The 26,235-nt window shown below is 36.7% G+C and overlaps 1 protein-coding gene across 1 annotated transcript; it reads left to right on the forward strand.

The window, feature by feature from the left end:
* The first annotated feature begins 2,182 nt into the window (after positions 1–2,182).
* On the forward strand, positions 2,183–2,767 carry LOC149233198 (uncharacterized). Its single transcript, XM_089382121.1, has one exon. The coding sequence runs from the start codon at positions 2,183–2,185 to the stop codon at positions 2,765–2,767; it is 585 nt and encodes a 194-aa protein (XP_089238247.1).
* The last annotated feature ends 23,468 nt before the right edge of the window (positions 2,768–26,235 follow it).

Genomic DNA, 26,235 nt, shown 5'->3' on the forward strand with positions numbered 1-26,235 from the left:
TCCAAATTCTTCCATAAAGCAATGTTGAGTCACCGCCAGCACAATAGAATCTTCTGCTTGAAAGACAGTCAGGGAAATAGACTGACACAGCAGACAAAAATAGAACAACTCTTGGTGAATCACTTCAAAGGTATTCTCACTGAGCCAAATGTCAACAGATCTGAGGACATAGACAAGGTCTGCCATCATATCCCTAAGAAAGTCTCCAGAGACCAAAACCTGGCTTTGCTTAGGGTAATCACCAAGGAAGAAATTGAAGAGGTAGTTAACAAAATGTCGAAAAATAAGGCCCCGGGTCCTGATGGCTTCACCATTGAGTTCTACCAGGCGGCCTGGAGTTTTATGGGGAATGACCTGCTAGACATAGTGGAGGAATCCAGGTGTTCAAAGTGCATGCACCACGGCCTAAATACGACATTCCTAGCTCTAATCCTGAAGAATGGCTACTCAGAGGAACCGCAGGGCTTCAGACCCATCTCCCTTTGCAATGTTGTTTATAAAATTTTAGCAACAGTCATGGTTAACAGGCTAAAGCCAATCCTACCGAATCTCATTGCCCCGGAGCAAACAGGCTTTGTCAAAGGGTGCCAGATCACAGATGGCATCATCGTGGCCCAAGAAGTGATTCACTCCTTAAAAAACTCCCGCACCTCGGGTATGCTTATTAAACTTGATTTGGTTAAGGCGTTTGATCGCCTTAGCTGGGGATATCTGGAAGGCATTCTAAAATCCTATGGCTTTGACCAAAGATGGATAAACTGGATCTTATCCATGGTTGGCACTCCCATGATGTCAATACTATTAAATGGCACCCCCTTCGAAGCCTTCACTCCCTCCCGTGGGCTTAGGCAGGGAGACCCCCTATCTCCTTTTCTCTTCATACTAGCTGCGGAAGGCCTGGGTAGCTTGGTTAAGGCTTAAGTCTCTAGGGATCAGCTAAAGGGTGTTCGAATCTATGGGAATGATACACCGGTTTGGCACCAGCAATTCGTAGATGATGTGATGTTGTATGGTCAAGCCACGCTAAGAGAGGCCCAAGGCGTCATCAAAACTCTATCTAATTTTAGAAAAGCTTCTAGGATGGAGATTAATAAGGAAAAATCGGAAATGTTTTACTTCAACGCCTTGCAAGCTGCCCAAAGGTTCTTAGCGCGCACTCTGGGCTTCAACATCAGAACCTTCCCGTCAAAATACCTGGGTATTATGTTGCATGAGCATCAATACAGGATGGCCAACTAGGAACTTCTAAACAAAAAAATCCGAAAAAAGATGAAAACTGGACCTTTCTCTCGTTGAATGCCCCAAGCCGGCTAATCCTTCTGAAAGCTGTTCTGCAGGCTATGCCAATTTACTAGATTTCGTGCCAAGCCATCCCAAAGACAGCAAGCCAAAGCTGGTCGCCATGTTCAAAAACTTCCTATGGCAGGGCACCAGCAAATCCAGAAAGTGGGCCCTAATTTCTTGGAAGTGGCTAAGTCGACTCCCCAAAGATGGCGGTTTAGGGCTCCGAGACCCCTTCGTCCTCAACCAAGTCATGGGTGCAAAGCTCTGGTGGAGATGGACCCAGGGAGGCCCTGACCTGTGGAAGGTGATATGGAAAAGAAAATATGATGCGGCAGGGGAACCCAAAGGAAGACTGAGAAGTGACACGGAGATTAGAGGTTCCGCGATTTGGAACCTGGCGAGGGGAAAGAAAGACCTGATAAGAAATCACAGCTTTTGGGAAATACGAGTCGGGGACAAGGCCAGGTTCTGGGAGGAATCCTGGCAGCAACGCGAAAGACTCATCCAAAAGGACAACCTTCACGACATCCACGCTTTCACGTCCTAGGATGAGGCAACAACCGTCGACAATTTCTGGAAACCAGACAAAGAAGGATATTGGCACAATTGGAAACAGAAAGAGGATTGGGAAGGGGCCCCAGAAACTGACAGATGGAGCGAGTATTACACAAAGATGGCATCTCGTAAGGTAGCAAGGAAAACAGGATTTGACATTCTTACATGGGGTAAACGAATTCAAGCCAATTTCTCAATAGCAGAAGCCTACTACCAAAAAGTCAATCAAAATCAACAACCGGAAATAAAAAAATGGAAAAAATTTTGGAAAATCAAACACTGGTTGAAAGTTTCATTCTTTGTTTGGACTTTACTACACGACATAGCACTTACCTAGGACCAGATGCAGAGGAAAGGGCGTCAAGGTCCATCCCGTTGTGCACTCTGCAATTCCCAAGAAGAGATAATGGAACATTTGATGAACCGTTGCCCAGTCAGCAACTCCCTGTGGGAAAGTCACTTCAGATTGTTTGAGCGCCGCCATAGAAACTACAGGAACACAGTAAACACCATAACAAATTGGCCAAAAAAACATTACCAAAATCTGGTAGTCAATCGAGCATGGCTCCTTTCTATCGGCTTCCTGCTATGGAACATCTGGAAAGCACGAAACAAGGCAATCTTCAAAGCGGAATCCAGAACCACAACATCCATATGGGAACAAACCACCAGGAACATACGTGAAACAATCCTAACGAAAAGCTGGAAAGAAGAAGACTGGCAGGCGTCACAAATGGAGGAGGCAATCCTGAAAAAACTTGAGGTAAACCAGAGTATGCTAAATGGGTGTGTCAAAGGATCAGACCAGGCCAGGGAAGTGGCGGAAAGAAACCAGTATCGCCACCCCCCGCAGGGATTCATTAAGCTTAATTTCGATGGCGCAACAAAACATAACCCGGGAGAGGCTGGCATTGGGGGAAGTTTTTAGAGAAGTTGGGGGCAAAACTCTACGAACCTTCGCGACGGACTGCGGGGAAGCCTGAAATAACGAAGCCGAACTGCATGCCTTAAAACGTGGCCTGGAAATTGCTCTTCGGGCTAACTACAAGTGACTCCAAATTGAGGGGGACTCGAAGTTGGTGGTCGACATGGTTAGGAAGCTATAGCAGCAACAACCAGCGGACAAAATCAGCAAGAGCTGGAGAACGGCATGGCTTGTGGGAGAAATCGGGAAGCTCCTGCCTAAAATCAACTACCTAATTCCTTCTCACATTAGACGCTTCGGAAACAAACCGGCGGACTGGCTCGCGAACTGGGGCAGTCGGAACAGAGGCAAAGAAATCAATAGTGAAGGTCTATCTCAACTGCTCCCGGAGGAGTGAGCCAGCCTTCAACAATTGCTAGATGTCGACAAAGGTGGTAAAGACAGGCCCGAGGTGAACGACCAGGATCAGGCGGCACACAGCAGCTGTGGGGAAAGATCACAGCGGATGGGAATGGATAGCACATCCGTGGGAAAGGACGACAGTCATTGGAATGATAGACTCGGGCAGATGACGGGGCAAGGTAGGACAGGACGTGGAAACGAAGGAGAAGCGAGCCATGATACACCACCAAGGAAGGATCTGGAGTTAGCTTGGGAAGTCGGGATAAATGACAGGGGAAGGATGCCAAGTGGCACAAGGAGTATAGAGAAGTTATGGCAGGAGCAACCGGGAGAATATTGGAGTAATGACGAATGAAGCAGGGCAGTCAAGTCACGCCCCATCCCGAGGTAGGGATCCAGGGCTGTCAGTTCGAAAATTAAATGGCCAAGTGGAGGCCCTGTTGGCAGGACAACGGGTTCATAACAAACATATGCCAGAGGGGACAGAGGGAATGCTCATTCAGTTAAGTAAGAACCATGAAAAAAAAATGGAAAGGTGACAACTCAACCCTGTGACTTGACTCCTTCTCAGGCTTCGGCAAGAAAAGGTGGTATGTATTCTATCATCCCTGTCCTCCAAGCATTATGTTAGCTAGCAACTACATTATCCTTGTTCGTCCAGAAATTCTTCGCCCCAGTGAGTAGACTATCAGTAATAGAACTGATAGTGGCCTTCCCGGTACCCTGTCGAATCTCCTCTTCCTCTCCCGAGAAGGGGAGGCTTTACATGGCGCTAGTTCTGGTTATTATTCAGAGAGATGGGAGGCGAGGGGGGCTTTGTTGAGTCTCGCCATGCCCCAAGATTGGTACCACAGCCCCAACCTTTTTTGTTCGAGGGTGTCGAGCACCAGCCATGCTGAAGCCGGGCTAGCTAGCGAGCGGATTAGGACAACATCTCACCTCAATAGCTCTGACTTGTGGTTTTTTGTTGTGATAGGTAGACAAGCGCATACAATTTCAAAGCACCAGGCCCGTGGCAAGATGGCACCGAGGAAGGCTAAACCTGCCAAGAATCGGGACGAGGGCACCAGTAGCCAACCAAGCAAAAGGGGTAGGAAACCAGATTTTGAAAAGACCATGCACACGATAAACGCGTACATGGTTGGGATCCCTCCGGAGATCCACTCCCAAATCAATGGGTGGAAGCGTGAGCTGTAGGATATCAGTGATAACAAAGAAATCCCTCGCAAATACTGGGAGGATCTGATCCCGGACCCAGGAACTACAAGAGGCTGAAACTCCCTGTTCAATCAAATGCTTCAGTAGTACTCGATAATGAAGCATGTGGTTGGCCAGGCTATGGAGGTGAATCAGGCCGTCCGCGAAGAGGAAGACGAGGAACGCAAACAGGCAGAGGAGAAACTCAAAAGCCAGCTGGTGAAAGAAGCGGACAATATCAAGACCACTCTCCTGAACGAGATTGCGGCCGTCCAAGTCCAGGCAGCAAGAAACCATCTAATGCTGAAGAACATGGAACAAACGTTGCTGGACCTAAAATGGGCCATGGAGCAGAAGCAGCTGAAGCTTGGCACCAGCGCCTCAACGCCTGCCCCGGTCAACTCGTCGGACGAGGACTAGCTGAGCTGAGTCTTTTCTTTTTGTTTTAAATGTTGATAAATCAGAACTGTGTCTGGTTGTGTCCTGAAGTTAGCTTAGTTAGTAATAGGAAAAAACATGGTTATGACAGGAAAAAGGAAAAAAACATTTTCAAATTTTAGTAAGGCTTCAAAGCCGAAAGGTGGCAGTCTGGTTTCCTGTAGGCAGACCCGCCGCCTGAACTTTAGTATGCTGTAATTTTTTTTTGTCATATGGAATGAAGAATGCCTAACCTTACAAAAAAAAAAAAGATTATACATTCAACTGAAATTTCTAAAAATTTATTAAAAAGAAAACATGAAATGGTAAGCCATATAAATATTTAAGAGACAATTTTATTAAAATGCATATAGAATTGATTTTTAGTAATGAGCTTTTCCATAAAATAAGTTATTTTATTCAAAAATTCAAGAAAGAAGAGTGCATACAAAAACAAAATTGAGATTTAAGATTTCAAAACCACAAACTCAAAATAATAAAAAAAACATATTATTTAAGAAAATAAAATAAAATAAAATTTGTGCTCATATAATTTTTAATATATATTTGAAAATAAATAAATAAAACATATTTAGGAAAATGTCATTCATAAATGTCCTCAAACTTTTTTTTTTAATAAATTTTGTAGTGAATAAGAATTTTTACCTTCAACAAATTTTATATAATATAAGACTTTATCTAAGGATTATCAAGCTTCTCATATCTTCCATAGTCCTCTTTTCATTTTTCCTATTGTATTTTGTTATTTGGTTTGTTACATAGGTATAAATCGATTAATTTTGTGTATCATTAGGTTTTTCTTGAATTTTTGGTGGAATTTTCATTACTAGGATTCTTATATGAATAGGTAGAATGATGTTAGCTTTATAAAATACTTAAAATGTGGAAGTACTAATAAATCCCTTAGTGCTTGTTATAATAAAAAATTATTTATTGAGACAAATCCCACTTATCTTGTAGTGAGGCCAATTACAATCTCTTTGGTAACTTAGCACAAGGCATAAGCTACATATACCTTAGATGGTATTGTGTTTAAGGTGATGAAAAGGGGAAGAAAGAGAGGTGGAGGACTTGTGTGCAAGCCCTATTAGGACCGCCCAACATAGATATTGTCCTCCCTTAGCTGCTTAGTTTGCCAAAAAGGACAATATGTTTTTTTTGGGAAGGAGTTGCAAGAATGAGCTTGTTGATTTTCAAACCTGTGAACTAAAATAAGTGAACAAAAAGATGTTCACTTCCTTGTGACATTGGAAAGATAGTCTAAACTTATTACTGAGTTCAATTATTGAGTTTGAAACCAATTAAATAGTGAATAACTTGTGTAAAATTATCAAATTTAGGATTACAAAATACTTAGGAAAGCTATAGCAACACGATTTAACATGACTAGACATTGTGAATACAAAATGTTTTCACTTCAAATGGATTTAAAACTACCCTAAAACTAATCAAAATCACTAAGAAAATGATTTGGGTAGTTGTGTATAAAAATGGGGTTTCAAATCTCAATTCCATCCCCTCAATAAGCTATTATAGCTATGGAAAAAGGGTAATTGGTTTCCAAAATAATATTATCGAGATGTTGGGTGGACTAATGCAAGTTTTGTTATTTTAACTATGTATTGGTTTAAGATTTCAATCTAGATAATTAAGTAAGCAAGCTACCACTCGGTTATGAAGGTCCTTTTGAGTAGGAACATATCTTTTATCTTGTAAATAGTATAAGTTGAGTGAGTTGGCATACACCACTTTAATGGAACAACGAGTGCTCCATGCAGTTTAAAGGAGGGGTTGGCCCTTTCTGATCACTAACTCTTTCAAGATATTAAAGTTGCATAGATGACAATAGGATACATGTTGAAAGGGAGGGGCTCAAGGCCACCACAAGGGATTTTGGTTGAGATTACCTAAGTAGTGTAGTATTCTAATTTGGGTTAAACTATTCACAATTCAAAGGATTGAAAATATATAGTAAAACCAATGTGAATCAAGAACTCACTCAATTCATATGGGAAAGACAACTTTTCAAGGGGCCCCTCATGAGAATTCCTTGGCTTTAATTGTTAGTATTCTAAAATTTTGTCAATGCATAAATGAAAATACCGAACCATCCATGAGGTAAGATCATGTATTGCTTTTACAATCATGTCTCTTTGTTAGAAAAACTAAAATTGAAATATATCTAATTAATTGGTGAATTTATGAATATAAGTTACACTTATGGGCTAAATGTTGTGATCAAATTTCAAAATGTTACTCTTTTCTCAAATTGAAGCCTTCAAATTCAATAAGAGTTATGAATTTTGATTCGGGGTAGAAAGGAAATTTGTAAAGAATTATGATGTTGCCCTAATGATATTTTTTGCAAAATGAATTTAGTGTCGTATGATTTGTCAATTTTTCATTAAATGAAATGTTTGTCCTTGCAAATTTTCGCACATCTTAAGAGGTATGTGTGTATTCTTGTTGCATAACTTAGTCTAAAATGTGTAATATATATATATATATATATATATGATCTACACAGAAAGAACTAAGTTATGCAAAAATATATTTTTTATTGTTTTTCAAACTTGGCGAAGTAATATTTCAATTGCATTTTTCAAACACGTGTTCACGTAAGTTTATTTTCAACTATTTAAATAAATTGAAAAACCAAGAATACCCTTTTGAAAAGGCCTCGTAAATGAGATATTAGTATTTTTTGAAAATTTTTCATTGTGTATATTTTATGTTATTGATTTTTTATTCAACCCCTTTGAAACTATCCAAAAAATTTCAAACATTATTGTTAAAAGAAATTACATGAAAAATATCACGTGAATTCAAAAATTTGAAACTCATATGTCATTGGATAGAGGATTCCTTCATGAATCCAACATGATCAACTCCTCAACTTAAGGACAAATTCCGCCCTAAGTCCATTAGGGTAAAAGATGGTGTTGCATAGAAATCTACAAAAGGGATACTAAAATTGTGATTTTTATGACCACAAGAGCTCAATCAAGCACTTAAAACATTCGATCAAGCACTTGAGTTATAAAATTCAAATAACTCGATTAAGGGTTTAAGAAAACCTTGATGGAGCCCTTAATGTGGTTAAACGGATGCTCGATCTACCTTTAAGGCTTGATCAAGCTCCTAAATAACCTCGGGTTACACAAGAGCTTGATCGAGGGTTTGTTTTAATGCTTGATCGAGCTATATTTAGGCCCTCAAACAACTCGATCGAAGGTTGAAAGATTGCTCAATAAAGCACTTAAAATGGCTCGATTGAGTTGTTGTTTTACACCCAAAATGCGCCCTTTCTTGCCAAAAAGTGTAACCCAGCTTCATGCATAGACTCACATATAACACATGTGTATATATGCAAGTACAAAAACTAGATATTTTTGTTTTCTCTTGTTGGATGGATCCCTACCTCTTGTTTTTTAATGTTTTTGGGGTTTTTTGGGCCTTTTTTTTTGGTATGTGGGGCCCTTTAGGAGGAAAAACAAGTGAAAAATAAGTGATATATATACTAAAATGAGTGCAAATTCATCCATCCCACTAAACTCAAGGTTAAGCACAATAGCCATGATGCGAAGAGACTGAATGATCACTTAGTCATAGTGTTATGAAGCCTCTTCCTTTGACTCAGGTGTTGTGGAACTTATGGAGACCTAAATGTTGCCTTCATGTTATATTGTTTCACACCATATTCCATGTGCCTTTCCCTTGGCACCAATTCAACTTATGATAAGTGAGATATGGGCTTATAAAAGTTATGCAAACGAATAATTGAAAGGCCAATATAGGTGGGGATTCGGGGGATTCTAAATTAAACCAAAAAATTGAAACAAATTCTAGAATTGATATGTTGCTACAATATAACTGAAATAGATTCCTTTTGATTTGGTGAAATTTGTTCATGGAGGCGTCCAATTATGCCCCCTTCTAACACCTACCTCAAGGAGAAATTTAGCGCCCATATAACTCTTGAATTTTTTTATGAGAATATAGGTTGAATTACTAAGTATTATGGTTGTAGATGTGTTCAATGCTTTTGTGTGATTTCCTGAACATGGTAAAAAAACCACCTTTGCATGAGGAATATATAATATTACTTTGCCCAATAACCTTGAGGATGCAAGAAAAATGAATTTTTAATATAGCGTTTCAAGTATATATACAATTTTTTTATTTATTAAATTCATATATATAAGGAAAAAACAAAGAGAATTGAATTAAGATAGGAAGATATCAAAAATAGATCTGTGATGGTGAAGATCTGCACAACAGAGCATCTGAGGAGTTGGTGATCTGCGGCAATGGAAGGCTTGAGGCAAAGGTGAAGATTTGCGACGGAGGATCTATCAAGAGAATGAGCGTCTACAACTCCCTCCTCCACCATGATGCGAATCGAAACTATGCTTACCTTCAAAGGATGAAGAAAGCTAGGGTTTCAAAGATCTCTATAGTTTAGGAGATTGTTGACATTGGGATTGCATCTCCTGCCCAGTATGCAGATGGAAATATCTAGAACCTTTGTATTGAGCTGGATAGATCGGTAAGCCATGAGAACTCCCTCCAATTTCTTACAGACAACATATCTGATTTGGTTCCTATCTGCGAAAGGGAGGAAAATTTCTATCTTCTAATTGACTTATTGTTCTGGGCTCGATACACACATGTAGAGACGCGTCAATGCACACTTAGATCTACCCTTTGCACTGCCTGGTTTTGGATATTTGCATCTGTGATTGCACCTGCTAAGATATCTTATCAACTTACTCAGATTTTTATCTCTGTCGAAGAGGTTATCTATTTCATCGAGGCACCACCGGGAATGTAGATAACTAGTACAATGCAAAGTCGATCTATGCTAGATTTGTCCATTTTAGATCCAAAATTTTTCTCTCTCAGCTAGGTCGAATCAGAATCAAATCTATGCCCACTAGAACCCTTTTATGCGGCTCGACCCTATTTCGTTAGAAAACGTAACACGATATGGATTATGCCCACAACGAAGAGTTCATTGGAGGCTTCCGAGGTGACATATATCACTGATACTAAAACTGTAACATATGTCCCCCTGGATCAGGAAGAATTGGTAGAACATAATACAATACAATTTTTTTTAAAACCCCTGCTCGAAAATCATCATAAGTTTCGGTACAAACATTGGACAAGGTTTCTCAACTGAAGCAGAACATCATGATCAATCTGGGCTATTCAACGCATCTACAAAACCTGATCTATGGTGACAGATCTCTGCAAGATTATCAGATTCTACAAGATTACAACATTCATCTTGCGACCACCATCATCCAAAATCTGAGACTGAGAGGTGGAGCTGTGGGTTCAAGTAAGTCAAAGGCAGTAAGTGAGGTTGTTGGATCAAGTTTACCCAAGGGTACAAAAACAAACAAGGAACTTATCAAGGGTGGTCTCTTCTGCAAAAACTTTCTACAAGGGGATCTAACAACTACAACATGGCTAGAACAAATTCCTAACACTCCTAGTCCATACATAGTGGAACAAGTGAATTACGCTCCAGAACTAGTCATAGATATTTTAGAAACAATCAATCTATGCACAACTTATGAAGCCCAAACCATCATTTGCAGATTTAATAGTTTATGGCCAAAACCAATGGGTCTATTCCAGTGGATCTTCACAAAATGGACAACAAAATATGAAATACATCTTTGCTCTAAAGGATTCTTCATCGTAAAGTATCATCGGAGGATTAAGAAATTGTACTTTAGGAAGGCCCATGGTTTTGGGGATCTACGGGGCTTTTCATTACCCCATGGTTCCCAAAATTTGATGCAAACACCATGACTGTATAAAAAATGTCATCGTGGTTAGACTTCATAACCTCCCCCTACACTTCTGGCATGACCAAGTGCTAGAAGGCATTGTGAATATTTTAGGATGATACATAAATATAGATACACAAAGAATGGAGGAACAAATCTACACTTTTTCTCGAATATGCGTATAAGTGGACCTCAGTAAAGGCCTACGAGATCACATACAATTGATACACAACAAGCAGAACTGGACTCAGCTCCTATATTTCGAGAACACAACCTTTATATGTCAAATATGCTGACAAATAGGACATCTACAAAACTTGTGCCCTGAAGCCAAGAAAGAACCACGAAGGAAGAAGAAACCACGGAAGTAGCCCAAAGGATGGCAATTTCGACCAAATGAGCTAGATGAGGAAGAGGACGAAGTAGAAAAAGTATCCACTGCCAATGTGGAAAATTAGAAATCACAAGACAATGAAGGAAAGGGGGAAGTATCTCAAGAACCAACTGATTTACAGGTCACTGTGACACAGCTAGCCAGGATATTAGAAGCAAAGGATTCTAGTGGATACAAACGTCATCACACATCAGATAATTCTAATTCAGACAAGGAAATCCAAGAATAGAAGAAGGAAATTAACTAGCCATCGTCTCCCCATTGCCATCTCAAGGAGAATGGCGAAAGGTTGAAAAAAGGAATGGAGAAAAGTTTAATCTATTCTCTTCATCTGACTAGTTGATTATTTTGTATGAATTTATGATCATCAATCATTGACTAGATGATGGAATGCTTTCAAGCATGTGCAACATGTAATTTTGTTTTCATTAATAAAATTACAAATTTTCCTTGGGAATATATATATATAGATATAGATATGGGAAAAAAATAAAAAATTAACATAAATAAAATAAGAAACTACATATTAAATAAACAAAAACCAAAACCCTTGGTGGTGGACAAGAGTAGTTATGATGGCTCCACACAAGTGGTAAGATATGCCCCTAATCCCTTTGCATTGCAAAAACTGATAGAGAAGTGACAGTGATGATTGATGAGTGGTAGGTAAGAAATGGTAGAAACCATCACTGAAGGAGGTTTTCATGTCGTGAGCAATGATATTCTTGGATGATAGGACCATTTAGAGGGGTTGGGAGGTAGGTGCTTCAAGTTGTTTGATGGTGGTTAGTTGCATGCACTATTTGCGGATGAGGGGTGGAAAGCCCCATATATATATATTTCCACCCCTCATCCTCGAATAACGAGATTTTCATTATAGTTCAATACCAAAATTTGAGGTGGAAGAGGTCACCGGTTTGAACCCTTCCTCTAATTTGATTTGTTTGTATGGAAATTTCCAATTCAAAAAGGGTGAGGCAGGAAGAGGTCAGGGGATCAAACCCCCTCCCTTTAAATTTGTAGGTACATAAGTGCATTTAAAATTTTTAAGAGAGATTAATGCTTGGGCTTGTGCCCAAAAGATATTTGAATCTCTTTTTTCTTGCAAAATTTCCCTAGGATTTGACTCAAAAATAACTTATAAACAACAATAATATTTTGAAACAATTATCCTATCAAAACCAAACTCATCCATGGCCATTTAAACTAACAAACCAAATCTAAATTACACTCAACCTAAACATAAACTTGAAAAAAATCCAAACTGAAGCACAAATTCAATTATTTTCTCGTAGATATCCGACCCAAGACATAAACTCAACTAGCAACTTCAAAGACATTCAATCAAACACTAACACTCATACCAAAATTGCCCACAATACTAAACATACATTGAACCAATATATGATGTTTTAGAAGCCTTATTGAGGAGATGAGTTAAGGGTATTTGTTCGTTGTTATTGGTCGATGTAGTATAATCTATGTTGAAACTCTCCTACCCATGAATCAGAGTCACGAAGCCATAACATCCTCTTTTCTCAACTTTTCTGTTTTTATTATTATTTTTCACGTGTCATGTCATTTTCAAATTTGATTTTGATGAATGGGTCTTACAATAACAAACTATGATGAATTCTTTGGTCTTGTAGATGTAAAACTTTTATAATCATAAAATTTCTTTAAAAGTTTATAAATTTTAAATTAATAAATTTAAATGTCATAATCTTTTTTATCATTACAAATAAAAATCTGATGGCAAAAATGCCTTCCATTTTTATTAGTGACTAATTTTATTTCTTTCTTCTTTAAAGTTTTTTTCATAAATTATAAATTTTTCACAATATTTTCAATCTAAAGTAACTTATTATTATATTAAAAACATATTTTAATAAATTTAATTATAAACAATTAGATATATCAATAAAAATAAATATGTATCTTAATATAAACAATATTAGTTAATTAATTTTTTTAATTTTTGGTGATGACATTCAACAATACAATATTTTATTAGTGATTTTATTTTGTGATGAAATCTTTGTCTTTGTTATTTTTTTATTTATTAAACTCTATTTAAACTAAGTGGCAAGTACTAACTACTATATAAACTTTTTTTTAATTATTGTTCGATTCTAACTTGTTATTGACTCTATTTAACACTACTTTGAAAAGAGTATTTATTTACATTTAGGAGAGAGAATGATAATCTGTTTAATGATCTTTGATGAACGTACATGCATTTCTAAATAACATTTCATGCCCAGGCCACAGAGACTCTTCAGACCTACTCTTGTTTTTTTCTAATGGTCCCCGGCTTCATCAGACCTTCGCATCGTTCATGTGACTGCTCACGCTGCAATTGTGTTTCTTGGTCGTGCGTTTTCCTCAGTCGAAGTGTTGCTGGAACCCTAATCGAGCAGCACGTCCTCACGGGCATTCGAATTTTTTGGTAGAGTCAAAATTATTGAACACATGCAAGATCATGACAGGAATACGTGTAATTCTCAGGTTCAATTATAAGACCATCATTGATGCTTTATGACCAAGAATTCATTAGCGTCAATGTTAAGTGGTGTGGATACGTAATTTTTTAATTTTTCTGGTTTAATTTTTGTAAAATTTGGTAGGAATTTATTGAAATCATAAATTTGATGGGTAACCTAGCATGATAGAATTGCCTTAAGGGTGCTAAATCTATATATACAGTCAAAAAAATGAATTTAAATAACACAAATCAAAATTTCACCTCAAATTTTTCCATAAAATTCAAAGACTAGAAAATCTGAAAAATTACACTAAAAACAACTTATTTTTATATTGCACTCATTTTATTCCAATCAAGATACTCCCAAACAACTTATAATTCTCTCTTTTTTTTAGGAGCAAGCATCCATCTACCGCCTAACGAAGATTTACAATACATTTTTTTTGGGAAGTTTTCATAAAAATTGGAATTTTTGTATTAAAAAATTACATAGAAGGTTAACTTTTATATTTAAAAATTTGTAAAAATTTTAAAATATTTTTTTTTTCATTGTTATAATTTAATTTGATAATAGCAATTGGTCAGTTGGAGAATAGTTATTATTATAATGATGATAATTTGTTTGGAATTCATTTAAAAGATTTATTTTTTGTGATCTATTATAAGGATTAATTTAGACATATTTATTGTTGAATAAATTTGGATGGAAGGAGAACAATGATTAACTTATAAATTTCTTGGTATATGGAGATCACTTGAAGCTTACTAATATCTAGTAGCTCATTTTTTACATTACATTTGAGTTTTAGGGTTTTGTCATTCATATTATTAGATTTTACTTGCATGTTTTTCCCATTTTCTATCTTTCATTTTTTCAGATTATCTTAAATAAACATAAATGGTTAATATTGAAAATAAGAATAGGATAGATCCATCTTAAATACAGATCTAATATGAGCTAAGAGGGATCCAATTTTTTCAGATGTAATTTTTTTTACAAGTTCATATTTTTTTAAATTTTTTAAATTTTTTAATTTTTTAATTTTATTTTATTTTATTTTGATTTACATGAACAAAATATCAACTTCGATGATGGTGGCTAATTCAAACCAAAAACATGATCCATCATCAAACTATCATGAGAATCATAAGATGATATGTTTTGTCTCACATAATACTTCGATCACGTTCCATTATTTGTTCCTGGCTGCACAGGAAATAACTTGGGATTGAAAGTGTGATTTTGACTTCTAAAACTTTGCATAATGTTTACCAAGCTTTATGAAAATATAATTTTTAATGAAAATTTTATTAAAAAAAAATTAAATTTTAATATTTAAATATTTAGAATTCAAAATTAATGAAATGACAATTAATTTTTTTTTGTTAAAAGGGGATTGATGAAATATCCTTTTACTCATGCTTCGCTATTAATCAAATTTAGTATTCATAATCATTTTAAAACTTTCCATAATGTTTACCAAGCTTTATGAAAATATATTTTTTAATGAAAACTTTATTAAAAAAAAAAATAAATTTTAATATTTAAATATTTATAATTCAAAATTAATGAAATGACAATTAATTTTTTTTTGTTAAAAGGGGATTGATGAAATATCCTTTTACTCATGCTTCGCTATTAATCAAATTTAGTATTCATAATCATTTTGACACACATAAGGAAAGTAAAATATGATTTTTTATTTATTTAATTTAATTTAATTTAAAATATTTAAATCATGTGCATATTGAAATTTGGGACTTTAATTAAAAATTTATATATGTATATATATTTTAATTTCCATAAATCATAAGATTTGCTATGTAGTCAACAAAAATATATAATTCTATTTATGATATTTATATTTTCCATTAAAAATAGAATTATATTTTTCCATTAGAAATTGAATTATTATATTTTTCTATTAGAAATTGAATTATATTTCTTATATGTATTTAATATATTGATTATAGAAAGTTTCGCATTTATTTCATTTGTTGATTACAAATTGTATGAGTATATATGTATTTAATATGTTGATTATAGAAAATTTCGCATGTATTTCATTGGTTGATTACAAATTGTATGAGGGAGTATTAGAATTTTTGTAAAATGGAAATGGTTAAATGTTTTTATATATTTAGATATTCCTAATTTGATTTTACCCAAACGAGTAAAATTTATAATCGTTTTAATAAATAATTAAAATGAAAAATCTAAAAAGATTAACTATTTTTAGTTTTGTAAAAGATAATTTTTAAAATTGAAATTTTTAAAAATTTATTAAAAAAACCTGAAATTGATTAAAGCATATATAATTTCATTTAAATTTATCAAATTAATGATTTTTTTTTAAAATAAGTCATTTAACTTAAAAAGTTTAGGAAAAAAAAAAGAAAAATAAGTAATTTAACTCAAAATTTTCAGAAAAAAGAATATGCTGAAGGAAAATTGAGTTTTCCATTTAAAAACTACAAACTCAAAAGAAAAATAAATTTATTTAAAAATTTTAAAAGAAAAATATTTACAATGATGTAATATTTTTCTAATATATATTTGAAAAATCCATAAATAAAATAATGTTTTGGAATGTGACTATTTATAGGTGTCTTTATGACGTGTCCTTCACAGTGTCATGTTGATGTCATTTCAACCTTGACGATAAGTCGTCATTTGCCTTATTTAAGGAAAGTGAGGGATTCCCCGATGACTAGGTTGACACTTGGTTTTGCTAAGTAAACGAGAACCCTTGAACCCGGAGCCCCTTAAGAAATCCATCTAACAACACTCCAGGGTTCCAACCTTCTCGGCTTCTGGGGTGGCCACCTCTGGTAGCTTCCCTGCCTAATGGATTCGAGTGAAGGAAGAAGTTTTCGTCACCAACACTTGATAGAACTTTGGTGCCCTTTACCCTCAAGTCCCTGACTTCAAATTAAATTATCTTTTGGGCATTGGCTCTACATATTTTTTGCCTCATCATTCCGACCAATCATGTGAGGGGGAATATGGTTCTACCAATTGAAACCCTCCCTTGACTAGAGTTTTGACCGAGCAAAGGATAAGGTTAGCTCACACTTTTCCTATAAGTTCATGGCCTCACTCCTCTACACCACAACAAGGCCTTCCTCCTCATTCTTGCCATGAATCGGTCAAGGGAACTCGACTCTGTATCACATAGTGTCTTAGACAAAGATATCTGCAACATCCTCGACTACCCGCTCTACCACCGCACAGGCTTCCTTGAGTCAGTCTTGGTGAAAATGGATCTATTTTAGGAATATGGTGGACTACTAGATGTGCTTCATGGTTTCATGATGATGTCATTGGTTTCTTAGGGTTGTCTACAACATTATCCTGCCTGAGCTTAGGTGATAGATTCTCCATTGGGTACTTGGCCCACAATTCTTCCCTTCCCACTGGGAGGGAATGCTACCCAAGGTGACATAGGCGCTCCTACGTCACTTACCTACCACGGGATTGGTGTGTAGTCTTGAGAGGTTCCTACCTCTTCTACCACACGCCAATGGTAGTGGACCCTGTGTCGAGCCTACGAGAAGTTACATGACACTACATGGAGCCTTCGGGTGCCTCAACAACCACCCAATGATGCCAACAATAGGTATCCAACCTGCTGAAAATGCCAGGCTAAAAGACATTCAAGCAAAGCTGGCGGCTCAATTGGTTCTAGGGGAAAACTCTCATTGTCATTAATGCATTGTTTGCCATGCAACACAACAACTTGTAACTGGACAACAAATGACATATAAGTGAATACAAGCCCTAGTATGCAGAGGGTCTTCCATGTAATCTACATATTGATAAAAGGGGTCTCAGAACCCACTATTTTTCAACTATTAATCCAAGCTCTCATAGCTCGGTCATGACATGTAACGATTTCTGTCTCTTCCTTAATAAGTTATGTATGTGCTGCTTTCCACATTATTAAACATGTATGTAGGTCTAGGCTCAGCTCAGCGTTGTGGCTTAGCCTTTGTTATCATGTAGTTTTTTATGCCTATTATGCATGAGATGTTTTGTGACCATCATTCACAATCATTTCACACATTCTTGCTTTCATCTTTCACACACACATGCATCTATATGATCAACACATATATGTATATACATATCAATAACATATCCCCAAGGAAAATGTACCACATATGCAAGCATAATCAACATAGTGTAGTCCCTGAATCTAGAACCATCATCTATAATACTTCGACATGATTCATTAGAAGATAAATGACATACAAAGATACTTATCTTTGAACTTGATGGGAAACTGAGTCTAGGACAAGGACTCTCCACCCAACCATAGACAATTGCAACCACACTTACTTGCAGTCGTCACCCCCAAGCCAAATTCTAGAGTCTGGGGGGTTGCTTACTTCTAGGACTAGGACATCAACTGCCACTGAATCAGGGACCCCGTAGGACTTCCTTCCTCAATCCCACTAACTGATAACTACTTTCTTGGTAGACACCAGGAGTCCAGAGGCTCCCAACCTCAGCCCCAATTGCACACATAGTGATTCTCCCCCTTCTAAGGAGTCCAAAATCCATTGTTCAATCAGGGCGGTAACCATAAGTATTCAATCTAGTCTTCCTCTACTACTACTCTAGGATGGTCTCTTCCAAAGTTGTTAAAGGGCTCAACAGTCTGCTATCTCAACCCACAGCCTCTAGGGGACTCAAGTTGTTACAGGGCTCCAAAGATTCCATCCCAACCCATAGTCTCTAGAGACCTAAGCTGCTACAGGGATCCAAAGACCTCTGTCTCAACCCATAGCCTCTAGGGACCCAAGCTGTTATAGGGATTTAGGGATCCTATCTCAACCGACTGTCTCCAGGGACCCTAAGTTGTTACAAGGCTCAAGAGACTAGATACTCAACCCACAACCTCCAGGGATCGAGAGGCAATCCCTTTCTCTTCTCTTCTCTTAAGCGCTACCTACTGGTAGCTCTTGCTGATTCATCTCCTCGCTACCACTCTTCATCCATCTTTGTATTTCCTCTTCTCATCCCTTCTGAATGTGTCCCTTCTGTCCTTGTTTCTAGCTTTTCTTGGCCTCTCCCTCCGCCACCATTACTTTATAGAAATCTTTGGTGGAACAAATAAGTTCTCGTATCAATTACTTTTTTCATAAGAAGTGGGTACTAAGGAGCAATGTTGCATATTACACTTGTTCATGAATGGAATAATTATCCACAAATACCCCCTTGGCAAAAAATTGAGAAACTTTCACTCATGGCAAATGTAGGTCGTCGATAACCTATTTCTTTAGATTTGGCTATTAACCTATTTTTTTAAGTTAAGATATTATAACATAAAATAATTGATGTTGTCATAGGCTCGTAAGTACATATTTGAATGAGATAAAAAAAATCATAAAAGGTAATTAAATTATGAATTTATTTTAAATTAATATTAATTATAAAAATATTAATATAAGTTAAAGATATAAATATTTTAAAATACACTCAATAAACTCATTAATCATGGAAACTTACAAACACTTTATTATGGAGATTTTTAATTTGTATATATATTTTTGTTACAATACCATATAGATTATCAATACCACATGCTCTAGAAATAATAACTCACATCTTATGAAATTTGTTTATATAACATTTTTTAAATAATAAATTAAATTAAAAAAATAAAAAGACATAACTATTTGGAAATAAATCTCAATCATTGATTTGTATACACTATTATAAATATTTTGGAATATTGGATATATATATATATATATATATATATATATATATATATATATATATATATTCAAAACAAGATGATTTTTTTTTTGTTGACTAGGGAAATCAGCAACAACGGTGGTATCTAACATGGTCAAATCCCACTACCTGCCACTATAACCTCTAGGACAAACAGCCCAGCCCGCAAGAACGGCCCTCAATTAAGAGGAGGCTGAAACTCGTGACCTGCACAGTGGCACCAACGACTTAGCAAATCGTCCACTGACCATGAGACCCAACCTTTGCAACCTATTCTAAACAAAATTTCACAAAGAAACAAAATAAAATTATTTACAATATAAATATAAATAATTGTAAATAGTTATTTATATATTTTCAGATTAAATTTTTTCAAAATATAGCAAAGCTTTGTTGAAGTCATAATTCCAACTGCGCAGCCGTACATCGTTCAAAAACCGCTCAGCAAAACCATAAACCATTTTATGCATATCAGACCGCTTTTGCGTGAAAGTGGTTTCCGTATTTTTGACTCCGATAAAATTTAGTGTTGACGCGTGGCTCTCCCCATACGTCAGCCTACGCAAAATTTCGGAAGTTAAAGTTCTGTAGCATGAGGCCTCCCGATATCCATTCCAGCCGTTTGATTTAATCCTTCACTCTCCGCCGTCGATCGCCTGAAGCTGCATACGGGCCCGCATCAAATCAAGGATTGCGTGGAGTAAAAGATTTTGGGTTGACCGCCGAAAAGAAATTTAATGAATTAATTTTTGTTCGTAGATAGTAGGTGAATATTGAAGTTTTTATATAAAGCACATAAGTTTTTTTATGTCAAAGGTATGGTGTATTTAAAGAAAGGCATGGTCTGGTCAGTGTGTTAAAAATATTTACGGCACGTAAAATGTAATTGTGTTTTTTGTTTTGTTTTCAAAAAAAATGAAAAGGGGTCGTGTGTTGTAATATGTTTTTCATGTGATGTGTTGACCAATTGTAATGTGTGAGAGCTCGGGGGCAGCGAAAGAGAACAGAGAGAGAATTTGCACAGCAGTGCATGAAGAAAAGAACAGAGGGGAGCGCATATGTTTGAGTGAGGTATGTAGAATATGCACAGCAGTGTGGGAATGTAAGCACATCATTTTGTGTGGAGATGTATGTAAAAATGTGTTTTACAGCAGTAATGTAAAAAGGGTTTTACAGCAGTAAACCCAGCTCAGCGAATTCCCAGGTGAAAACAGAGTTTTGGTTGAAAATTGTTTTTGGTAAATCCCTCTCAGTAAAAGAGGATGAATATGTATCAGTGATTTTTGTTTTAATCAATAGAAATGTTTTTATGGTGGTGAAATACTCTGTTCCTCAGTAAATTTTTTTTTAAGCTTTCCTGTGCACAAAAAGATCCTGGAACAAAGGAAACAGAGCATTGCCTCTGTGTGTTTGAATTTTTGTTTTTGGGATTTTCTCAGAAAAATCTCCAACAGTGGTACCAGAGCAGGCTTAGTCTCTTTGAAGGTGACAAAGAAGCTGAAGGGAGGAGTCTTTGTTGCAGCAGTAGATCTTCTCCAGTAAAGTAAAGTCTCAGGCAAAGGATTCAGGTATTTCAAAAGTTTTTTTATGTGTTGCTGAAGAAGCAGTGAGTTGTTTTAAAATACACAGTCAAGAAATTGAAGCATAGTTGAGGCTGCAAGAATGGCTTGCACAAGCACCAGTAATAGCATGGGTATGCAGCTCCCATTATTTGATGGTAAAAACTATGACTATTGGGCAATAACAATGAAAGCCTTGTTTGCCTCCCAAGACTTATGGGAAATAGTTGAGGAAGGTTTTGAACAACCAGCAGATGAAAATGAGTTTAATGCATTAACTCAAGGAGAGAAGGATCTGCTGAAGAGCTACAAGAAGAAGGATTCAAAAGCCCTTTTCTTCTTGTATCAAGCAGTGCATGGAAGCGTGTTTCCAAGGTTAGCAGCAGCTAAGACATCCAATGAAGCATGGCAAACCCTCAAGACAGCCTATCAAGGCATGGAGAGAGTGAAGACAGCAAAACTACAATTGTTGAGAAAAGATTTTGAGAATCTGAGCATGAAGGAGTCAGATAACATTGACTCATTCTTCACACATGTGATTGGTTTGGTCACACAGATAAGGACTCATGGAGAAACCATTGAAGATAGGAGGATTGTGGAGACAATATTGAGGGTCTTACCCTCAAAGTTTGATGCGATTGTCACCACCATTGAAGAGACAAAGGATCTCTCAAAATTTTCAGTTGATGAGCTACATGCATCACTGATAACACATGAGCAGAGGTTGAGTAGGAATGAAAACTCATCTCTAGAGCAAGCCTTCAAGACCCAGATGTCCTTTGGAAGAGGAAGAGGTCAAGGCAGAGGAAACAAGAGAGGAAGAGGCAGAAGCCAGAACAGAGGTGGAAGGAACAGCCCAGCAAATGCACAAGGAAGAGGCAGCAATCCAAATCAGAACCAAGGTCAAGGCAACAGCCAACAAAGAGGACAACATCATGCTCAAGGACAAAGGTATGAAAAATCCAATGTCCAATGCTATTATTGTAAAAAATATTGGCATTATGCTAGTGAATGTAGGAAGAAACAACATGATATGAACAATAGAGAAAATGCAAATGTCACTAGAGAAAACATCAACCAAAATAATGTGTTACTAGCTTGTAACATGGCTGAAACAAACAGTGAAGACATATGGTTTTTAGACTCAGGTTGCAGCAACCATATGACAGGAAACATAGCCTTCTTTTCTGCCCTAGATAAAAATGTGAAATCAGAAGTCACACTAGGAATTGATAGTAAAATCTCTGTTATGGGAAAAGGAGAGGTAAAAATATTTACAAAGCAAGGAGAAAAGAAAACCATAGCAGATGTCTACTATGTCCCTGGAATGAGATGTAACCTCTTGAGTATTGAACAGCTTGTCCATAAGGGGTACAATGTTTTCTTTAAAAATGATGTATGCACCATCATGGATATAGCACCCAGCAAACGATGCATTGCTGAAGTGAAGATGACAAGGAATAGGATGTTCCCTCTTAGAATAAGAGCAGATTTGAAAAACAAAGGAGAAATTGCATCAGTCACCCAAGAGGCTTTCCAAAGTGTGCCAAAGGATGAGAATTGGTTGTGGCACTTGAGATTTGGACATCTAAATTTTGGAGGTCTAAATTTGTTGAGTAGGAAAGGAATGGTAAGAGGATTACCATTGATAGAGAAACCGGACAGCCTTTGTGAAGGTTGCATTTTGGGAAAACAACATAGAGAAAGTTTTCCATAAGGTAAAAGCATAAGGGCAAAGGCACCCTTAGAAATCATCCACTCAGATTTATGTGGACCGATGCAAGCTCCATTATTAGCAGGCAACCAATATTTCCTAACATTCATTGATGACTTTACAAGAAATACTTGGGTATATTTCCTTAAAAACAAAAGTGAAGTGTTTGAGAAATTCCAAAATTTCAAGGCATTTGTGGAGAACCAAAGCGGGCTGCATATTAAAGTTTTGAGAACTGATAGAGGAGGTGAGTATATCTCCAAGGAATTCCTAAGATTTTGTAGAGAAAATGGAATTCATAAACAGTTTACAGCAAGGTACACTCCGCAGAAAAATGGAGCTGCTGAAAGGAAGAACAGGACCATCATGGATATGGCGAGGAGCATGCTGAAGGCAAAGCATTTGCCAAATGATTATTGGGCTGAAGCTGTAAATTGTGCAGTGTATATTTTGAACAGGTGTCCTACAAAAGCAGTGTTGAACAAAGTGCCAGAAGAAGCATGGAGTGGGAGAAAGCAAGGAGTCACCCACATGAGAGTTTTTGGATGTGTGGCCTATGCACACATACCAGATCAGCTAAGGAGGAATTTGGACAGCAAAGGGGAGAAATGTATCTTCATTGGATATAGTGAGATATCCAAAGCCTACAGGTTGTATATCCCATCTACCAAGAAGTTTTTCGTCAGCAGAGATGTTCAATTCATTGAAGAGGAAGCTTGGGATGGAAGCATATAGAAAACAGTGAATGTCAAGAACTGTTTGTCTCATAACAAAGATGAAGAGGAGGTGGCTGAAATGCATCCCCAAACAGCAGCGCCAACACAAGGACAGCAAGGGACACCATTGAGGATAAATGAGAGTGCTTCTCCAAGCACACCACAAGGAGGAAATTCAAGTGTATCTTCAAGCACTTGCACACCAAGTGAAAAAGGTAAGAAGTTTAAAAATCTAAGCGACATTTATGATGAAGGAATGAATTCCTTATTTGCCTTGTATTGTCATGTTGATGATCCTATTCATTTCGAGGATGCAATTAAAAATAGGAAATGGATAGAAGCTATGGATGAGGAGATGAATGCCATAGAGAGAAACAAAACATGGGATTTGGTTGAGCTACCAAAAGGCAAAGAAGTTATTGGAGTCAAATGGGTGTATAAGACCAAGAGCAATGCTGAAGGCAAGATAGAAAGACACAAGGCAAGGCTGGTTGTCAAAGCGTACAAGCAGCAGTATGGGAGAGATTATGAGGAGACTTTCGCACCGGTTGCAAGAATGGAAACCGTGAGAGCAGTGTTATCCATAGCAGCTCAAAACAAATGGAAAGTCTACCAAATGGACGTGAAGTCAGCATTCCTAAATGGAGTGTTAAAGGAAGAGGTTTATGTTGAACAACCTCTAGGCTATGAGAAGAAAGGTGAAGAGCACAAAGTGTGCAAATTGAAGAAAGCTCTTTATGGGCTGAAGTAAGCGCCAAGAACATGGTACAGCAGGATAGATTCTTATCTATTGGATAATGAATTTGACAAGTGTGAAGGAGAACCCATTGTCTACATCAAAGAAAAAGATGGTAGAATTTTCATTGTTGTCTTATATGTTGATGATGTTATTTTCACAGGTAATGATGATCAGCTCATTGAGAATTTTAAATCAGTCATGAAAGAGGAATTTGAAATGACTGATATGGGTTTGTTGAGATACTTCTTAGGCATAGAAGTAGATCAAAATGAAAATGGAATTTTTATCTCACAAGCTAGATATGTAAATCAAGTATTGAGCAGATTTGACATGCAAGAATGCAAAGCAGCGATCACTCCCACAGTAATGGGATTAAAACTCAGCAGAGAGGACAGCAGCAAGGATTTTGATCCTAGTTTGTACAAGAGTATTGTTGGAAGCCTTATGTATTTAACAGCTACAAGGCCTGATATTATGTATGCTGTTAGTTTAATTTCCAGATTCATGGAGAGGCCAAAGGAGGCACATTGGCAGGGAGCAAAAAGAATTTTAAGGTATGTCAAAGGTAACAAAATGTTTGGAATTTTATATAATGTCTCAGAACATTCAGATTTGGTTGGATACACTGATAGTGATTGGGCTGGAAGTGTAGATGATCGGAAAAGCACTTTCGGTTATGTTTTTCATATGGGTTCAGGAGCCATTTCATGGGCTTCTAAGAAGTAGTCCATTGTAGCATTGTCTACAACAGAGGCTGAATATGTGGCAGCTACAGTAGCAGCATGTCAAGCAGTGTGGATGAGAAGAATGTTGAGGAGCTTAGGCCAAGAGCAGGCAAAAGCAACAGTGATTTTTTGTGACAATAGCTCAGCTATTGCATTGTCAAAGAATTCAATGTTTCATAAGAGAACGAAACACATTGATACAAGGTTTCACTACATCAGAGAATTGGTGAACAATGGAGAAATTTTCCTAGAACATTGCAGGACTCAAGAACAGGTTGTAGACATCTTGACAAAGCCACTGGATCAGAAAAGCTTTGAATTTTTGAGGAAGTGTTTGGGTATGACCGAATGCCCAGCAGTTGAAATTAAAGGGGAGTGTTGAAGTCATAATTCCAACTGCGCAGCCGTACATCGTTCAAAAACCGCTCAGCAAAACCATAAACCATTTTATGTATATCGGACCGCTTTTGCGTGAAAGTGGTTTCCGTATTTTTGACTCCGATAAAATTTAGTGTTGACGCGTGGCTCTCCCCATACGTCAGCCAACGCAAAATTTCGGAAGCTAAAGTTTCGTAGCATGAGGCCTCCCGATATCCATTCCAGCCGTTTGATTTAATCCTTCGCTCTCCGCCGTCGATCGCCTGAAGCTGCATACGGGCCCGCATCAAATCAAGGATTGCGTGGAGTAAAATATTTTGGGTTGACCGCTGAAAAGAAATTTAATGAATTAATTTTTGTTCGTAGATAGTAGGTGAATATTGAAGTTTTTATATAAAGCAGGTAAGTTTTTTTATGTCAAAGGTATGGTGCATTTAAAGAAAGGCATGGTCTAGTCAGTGTGTTAAAAATATTTACTGCACGTAAAATGTAATTGTGTTTTTTTTTTGTTTTCAAAAAAAATGAAAAGGGGTCGTGTGTTGTAATATGTTTTTCATGTGATGTGTTGACCAATTGTAATGTGTGAGAGCTCGGGGAAGCGAAAGAGAACAGAGAGAGAATTTGCACAGCAGTGCATGAAGAAAAGAACAGAGGGGAGCGCATATGTTTGAGTGAGGTATGTAGAATATGCACAGCAGTGTGGGAATGTAAGCGCATCATTTTGTGTGGAGATGTATGTAAAAATTTGTTTTACAGCAGTAATGTAAAAAGGGTTTTACAGCAGTAAACCCAACTCAGTGAATTCCCAGGTGAAAACAGAGTTTTGGTTGAAAATTGTTTTTGGTAAATCCCTCTCAGTAAAAGAGGATGAATATGTATCAGTGATTTTTGTTTTAATCAATAGAAATGTTTTTATGGTGGTGAAATACTCTGTTCCTCAGTAAAAAAAAATTTAAGCTTCCTTGTGCACAAAAAGATCCTGGAACAAAGGAAACAGAGCATTGCCTCTGTGTGTTTGAATTTTTGTTTTTGGGATTTTCTCAGAAAAATCTCCAACAAGTTTTGTTAGAATTATAAATTTTATATATGAATTCTACGTAATTTAAATACTCCATAATTTTTTTTAAAGATATTTGAATATATTTATATATTTAAACAAATCTATTTATATATT

Source organism: Pinus tabuliformis, chromosome J (assembly GCF_031772625.1).
Source record: "Pinus tabuliformis cultivar Carrire ecotype Pingquan chromosome J, CPIR1, whole genome shotgun sequence".
In the NCBI taxonomy this organism is placed as follows: domain Eukaryota; kingdom Viridiplantae; phylum Streptophyta; class Pinopsida; order Pinales; family Pinaceae; genus Pinus; species Pinus tabuliformis.

Coding starts and splice junctions, on each gene's coding strand:
- LOC149233198 (XM_089382121.1), top strand. CDS start 2,183: ATGCAGAGGAAAGGGCGTCAAGGTCCATCCCGTTGTGCACTCTGCAAT.